The 6023-nt window shown below is 50.2% G+C and overlaps 1 protein-coding gene across 6 annotated transcripts in view; it reads left to right on the top strand.

Moving 5' to 3' along the window:
• LOC109290847 (ankyrin repeat and fibronectin type-III domain-containing protein 1-like) overlaps positions 1-6023 on the top strand; it is a 680006-nt gene that overhangs the window by 659030 nt on the left and 14953 nt on the right. For all 6 annotated transcript variants that reach the window (XM_019507654.1, XM_019507655.1, XM_019507657.1 and 3 more), the window contains 4 exons: positions 856-963; positions 2822-2921; positions 3335-3467; positions 5801-5920. In XM_019507654.1, coding sequence (XP_019363199.1) covers positions 856-963; positions 2822-2921; positions 3335-3467; positions 5801-5920 — 461 coding nt within the window. The remainder of the gene's footprint in view (positions 1-855; positions 964-2821; positions 2922-3334; positions 3468-5800; positions 5921-6023) is intronic.

Raw genomic sequence — 6023 nt, 5'->3', positions numbered from 1 at the left:
AAATTGCAGCAGGGGGAGGGGAGGCAGATTGTGGGTAAGAGAATGCCTTTCCCAAAGAAACGGTCTGCTTTCCTCCCACACACATGGGCTCTGCAGGCCCCTAGATCCTGTGACCCAGTTACAGCACTTGCAGAACACATGGTGGGGGCTACAATATGATAAAGAGCCAAGTGGCCTATTGTAGCTTCATAACATATATCCGCACTGTTGGACAGGGCTATGAGACATCACTCTGGAAACTGGCCTCATGCAGTCCCTCACACTTCATGCACATCTCTCACAAAAGATTTTTGGCACCATTTTTATGCCCAGTGCTACTCTGAAGAGCACCTTGCATCTGAGAGAGGAGCTGGGTACAGCACTGGTCTAATGGCAACTGTGTGGCAGCTGTTTGATGTGTGGCATGAGTGAAGCAGGAGCAAGTGTTTCCACAGCAGTGCTCCCTAGTGCCATGTACCATGATGTATAGAATCAAAGGACCAGAAGGAACCTGCAAGATGATTAAGTCTGGTCCCCTGCCATGGGCAAGAGGTTATTGGGCTCAAATGAACTCAACGAGGTACTTATCCAGCCTCCCCTTGAACACCTCCAAGGATGGCAACTGCACCACCTTTGCTGGGAGTGTGTTCCAGATTCTAGTTACCCTTACGGAAAGGACGTTTTTTCTTATGTCCAGCTTTGTAGGCTTGGCCCTGAGGCCTGGTGATAGAAGGCAGGCTTGAAAGTAGAAGGAAACAGTTGTTTCTGAAAGTAACAGGCAGGAAGGACCCTGAGGTAGAAGGGGTCAGATGAGGCTCTGTCAGCCTGAGGCAGCAGCAGAAGAACTGAGGTAATGATTGATCTCCTTGCCCACAGACTGGCGTGAATATGATGGGAGAGCACCAAGGCGAAGGGGACAGGCTGAAGCCTTGGATCATCTCCTCAGCCAGGTGAAGACAGTGCATCAGCACTGCGTCTGCCATGGTGAGTCTGGATCTGCAGAAAGGCACAGAGCAGTGCTTGAGGCCAGGCAGTCCTTGCTGGCTTGTAAAAACTGCTCCTAACAGTGAACTTGGAGTAACTCAGGGACAGGCAATTATTTTGGCCCGCAGGCCACAGAGGCAGTTCTGGGGAGCTGCCATAGGCTGGTCGGCAGCCCCACCCCACAACAGCCCAGAGCCCACACATCCTGCAGCTCTTCCATGCCACTGGCAGCAATGCACAGCCCCAGCCCCAACTGCGGCCCATCCTGCACTTGCTCGGGACTCACCCCACTCAGAGCAGACCAGCCAGAGACTGTGCGCACAGCCCCAACCCAGTCCACCCTGCACCTGCTCTGGACCACCCGCCCATGCTGATCAGCAGCAGTAGCCAGGCAGAAGCTGCTGCTCAGCACGGGGGAAAAGTGGCCTCCTCCTCCTCACCACTGGTAGGCCTTTCTTGCTGCAGCTGCTCAGAGCCTGTGCCTGGGCTGCCCTGCGGCTTGTCTTCACCACTATCATTGCCACCTCCAGGCCCCCCAGAGGGGCAGTGGTGGCAGTGCAGAGGAGCCACAGTGCAGCTTGGGTGTGGGATTCGGGAGGCTGCAGCAAGAGCTCCCCTTGAGCCCGGAGGCCCGGCAGTGGTGAAGGGGAGGCGCCACTTTTTCTCCACCCTGAGCAGCAGCTTCTGCCCAGCCAATGCTGCTGCCACCACTTCTCAGCGTGATTCGGTGAACTTGGAACAGGCACGGAGTAGGCCAGGGGTAGGGCTGTGCGTGCGGGTTCTGGCTGGTCCAGAGCTGGTCCATCCAGACTGAGTCTGGATCAGGTGTGGGGCAGGCTGGGGCTGTGTGCACAGGTCCCCGCCAGTACCACGGGGCTGGGGCCAGCAACAGCAGCAGTCATAAGCTGCTGCCACCTGTGCTGTGTAGAAAGGCAGTCCAGCTGCAGAGCCACCCTAGCCCAGCTGCGTGCCCAGGGGGCAGTGGGACTTGCCATGGGCCAGATGGCACCTGGGCCAGGCAGGACTGAGGGACCTGCTATGGGCTGCACAAAGACCCTCCACAGGCTGGATCTGGCCCACAGGCCATACTTTGCCAACCTCTGGAGTTACTGGATGTGACAGAAGCAAGTGGATAAAGTTGTCAGCTGGGTTCTTAAACTGAATAAATACAGCTGTCCCTCCTTACTTTGCATCCCTTCACTTGTGGCAGTATTGCTCTTGAATGTGTGAGGCTTTCAAAAAGTTGTTTTCTGGTGGGAAATTTTGCCCATTCCCTCCCCTGACTGCTACAGCTTTTCTCACAAAACCACCCTTGTGATTTAGCAGATTTGGCAGCCAACTCAAGTCACAGTCTGGGGACTGGGTTATCTACAGTGTCCTGTCTATGAAGGAGGCAAACAGACGGACAGAGAGATCATGACCAAATGCTCATTCCCAATGCTGGGAAACCTCCAAAGGTTCTGGGGTGTGAATAAGACCTAACCCCTCTGTCCTCTTGCTTCTCAAATTTCTTTGGGCTTGGAAATCTCAGCCTTCCTCTCTGTACCACAGAAGCTCTTCCAGTCTTCAAACTGCAACAGCTGCATGAGCATTTGGAAAGTTAGCAGCAAGGAAGGATTGGTAAGAGGCTATAGAGCCCTTTACCTATAGGCAACAGGGCCAAATCCAGGACAGAAACGATGTGTGAAAGCTTGTACTACTCATGCATTGTACCCAGGTTTAATTTGTAGGACTTTTACACCAGTATGTTCAGTGGCACTTGGCACTGTCAGCACCTGCATACTCTGGTGGTTGGTGCTGTGTAGGTAATTTACCCAAATCCCAGTTTAGTGTTCTGTATGTTCCCTTGTTTTCCCAGAACCCTGCAAGAACCAGCCACAGAGCAGGAAGCACTCTGTCTCAAAGAGCCTTAAGCACCTCTTCCACCCTGGCAGTAAGTTCCTGAAGACACTGAAAAGGTAAGAGGGCAGGTCAACAGGGGTGCTAGGAGCTTGTCTCAATACTGTACAGTGTGCAGCCAGTATGGTCTCCCTGCATGTGACAGGAATAGCTATTAAACTTGGCCAACAGCCCATATTTTGAAGGGCTTTCCTACTCTTGGAGGAAATGGGCTTGTCCCTTGAAACAAGACAGTTTTCAAGGGAATTGCCCTATGACTTGGGTAGGCTGAGCACTGAGCCACGGTAACAATAGACCATAGAAGTTGCAGTGGCTTAGAAAATTTGCCCTGCTTCTACAGACAAATGCCCTCCCTCCTGCCTTTGCTTTCCTGATTCTCTTACTCCCTGCTCCCCCCATGCACTCTAAAGGACAGACCTTTTGGAAACTAACCCTTTCTCCAACAGTAAATCTGCCTCCTCTCTCCCCAAAGGGGCCTGTACCTGACATCCATTTTTTACAAAGATGATAACATTCTAGTCACGCATGAAGATCAGATCCCTGTGGTGGAGATCGATGATACCTACTCCTGCCTGCTCATGCAGGACTTCCTTTGGTTCACTAAGGTAATGTGGTTGAGCACTCTGTCCTGCTAGTGTCTGCAGACCACCTTCATTTGTACATGGGCCTAACTCACCATCACCAGCAGTGGTAGATTTGAGGCTGGGTGCTGGTCACCATGCAAATAAGCAAATTAGGCACCAGGTGTTGAAACCAGACTTAGTATTGTGCCTTTTCTGTTAATAAGCATACGTAGTAGTACACATCATGCATTCACCCACCAAGAGCTCCTGGCAGCATGGGGCACTGATTCACCTCTCGCTGTGCTCATGCCAGGAATGGGGCAGGGAGTTGGTAAGAAGTGTTCTCAAATGCTGGTTTACTTTTGCATTTCAGCCCACTTCATTCATGCCCCAGGTGTGTCCATGTGGGTGGAGCACTACAATCTAGGAGCCTCTTCCACTCTGAATATAGGGTCATAGGGAAGTAGGGCTGGAAAGAACCTCACAAGATCATTTAGTCCAACCTGGTGTTCAAGGCAGGATCATCCCCAGCTAAACCAGCCCAGCCAAGTGTCTATCCAACCTGCTCTTCGAAACTTGCAAGGATGGAGATTCCACAGTTTCTCCAAGTAGCTTGTTCTAATACTTGACCACCTTCATAGTCAGAAAGTTCCTCCTAATCTCCAACTTCAGTTTCCCCTGCTGAAGCTTGAGGCCATTGCTTCTGTTGGTTTTACCAGTCTCTAGACAACAGCACACATCTGGTCCCTCGATATTACCTTTTGGGGCATCTCAGTGATGCTGCTTGTATATGCTCTGCATAGTAGAACATCAAGGAGAACTTGTTCCAGTGAGGTAGTCACAAAGCAGCAGCCCATTGACTTAACTTACACCAATGCCATCCTTCTACTGGCAACAGTAGGTCCTGTCTGGGGTAACAAAGCTCAAGAGCATATATTGTTTATAGCACTTATCCCACTCCATGTACTCATGGAGAAACCTCCTGAGAGGATGCTTTCACAGCAGCCCAGGTGCTGATAAAATGCCTGAAGCCCAGGCCTTCATGTACAAAGGTTACAAGATATGATTGTAATGGGCAGCATGACCCTCTCTTATCTCCTTCCCGCTGCAAACTGTGTGCTACTAAGCACCATCTGTGATGCTGGGGTTATGTACTTGCTTTTCTCTGTGGAGCTATTCTGCCTCTTTTTCACTAGGTCTGTGTTTAACTCTTTCACTGCTGCATTTTGGTGCAGCAGCAACAATATCTAAAGCCTCTGACAAAATTTATGCTTAAGACATGAGTAACTGGTTAGTCATATCTTAAGTAGTGATCTGGTCACATATTTATTCAATTAATGGCATGATAAAATGAGGAATAAGCCACAAAGTTATTATGCAAAATATGTGTCATAACTTTGCGGCTGGTTCCTGTCATGCCGTTAATTGAATGTGTGGCCAGTGCTCCCAGCCCCTGGAGCACACTGGAGCCTTTACAGACCCTTGTGCGTTCCAGAGGCTGGGAGCACCTGATCAGCTCATTGGAGCTCCCAGCTATGGGAGCCCAGGGAGCCAAGCTTGCTACTTGCCAGTGCAGGGAGAGCCCAGGATCAGGTTCCCCTTGTACCAGCAATATGGAACAATGGGATGTGATGCTTGATCCCGCAGTCACTCCTCTTGCCGGGCACGTGTGGAATGGCAGGAAGTGTAATTATTGGGATCCCACATCAGATCCTATTTTGCCTTTAATTTAACATCATTTAGGCTCTAAGTGCCAGCATTGTTACACTCCCATGAAATCATACACAGCTGTAGGCAAAATATTTTTCTTAGATACTAGTTGTTAAAAGGGATGCTGCTCATGACTTTAGGCCCCAAATTTGATCTACCATACCATACAGTTCTTCTCGTCTGGTGAGGAGCATCCTTTTGCATTTCTCTTATTTATGTTTAAAATTTTCTTGATCACAGAGGAATTGTAACGGACGACAACTATTATATGGGACCTACACAAATCCAATATTCTTGCCCTTGCACCCTACCTACAAGAACTGCAGTTATCACTAGTACCAGTGCTGGGCCAATACTGTGAGTGGGAATGGAATGAACTAAATCCCCACAATGATTTCAGAGAGGCTGAAATACACTTCAGAGCTTGTATCCCATAAACACACTGTGGGGGGTTGCGCTGACTTGCACTGAAATATAGATAAGTGGACAACAAGCATGGCTGGAGGAAGGGCACACTATGCTAGGAGAGGAGCACCAGAAACTCAGTGCTGGCTGAACACCTAGTGTTTCTGATGAGGGGTTGAACACCTCACCTGGGTTGTAGGCATAGTGTGGAATCCTGGGTGGAGAGGGAGCTGCTGATGCCTTTGCTTGGTATGCTGCAGGTATCTTGCATGTGGGATGAGATCCTGTGGCTGCGTCAGTGCGTCACTGTCTCCCAGTCGTCCTGTTCCTGCATCTTGCAAACACGCTTCAAGATGCTGCTAGCCATCTCACAGATGCAGGTGAGAGGATGGGTGGGTGGGTTTGATGGGCATAATCCAGGTCATTTTCCACCAAGACAGTCACCATGTAAATCCAGAAATACCCTCAGGCAGATATTCTGAC

This window comes from Gavialis gangeticus, unplaced genomic scaffold (genome assembly GCF_001723915.1).
Source record: "Gavialis gangeticus isolate Ggan-Ray unplaced genomic scaffold, GavGan_comp1, whole genome shotgun sequence".
Classification (NCBI taxonomy): Eukaryota; Metazoa; Chordata; order Crocodylia; family Gavialidae; genus Gavialis; species Gavialis gangeticus.
The sequence above is the reverse complement of the archived record's forward strand: the minus strand, read 5'-3'. Positions and strand labels throughout refer to the sequence as shown.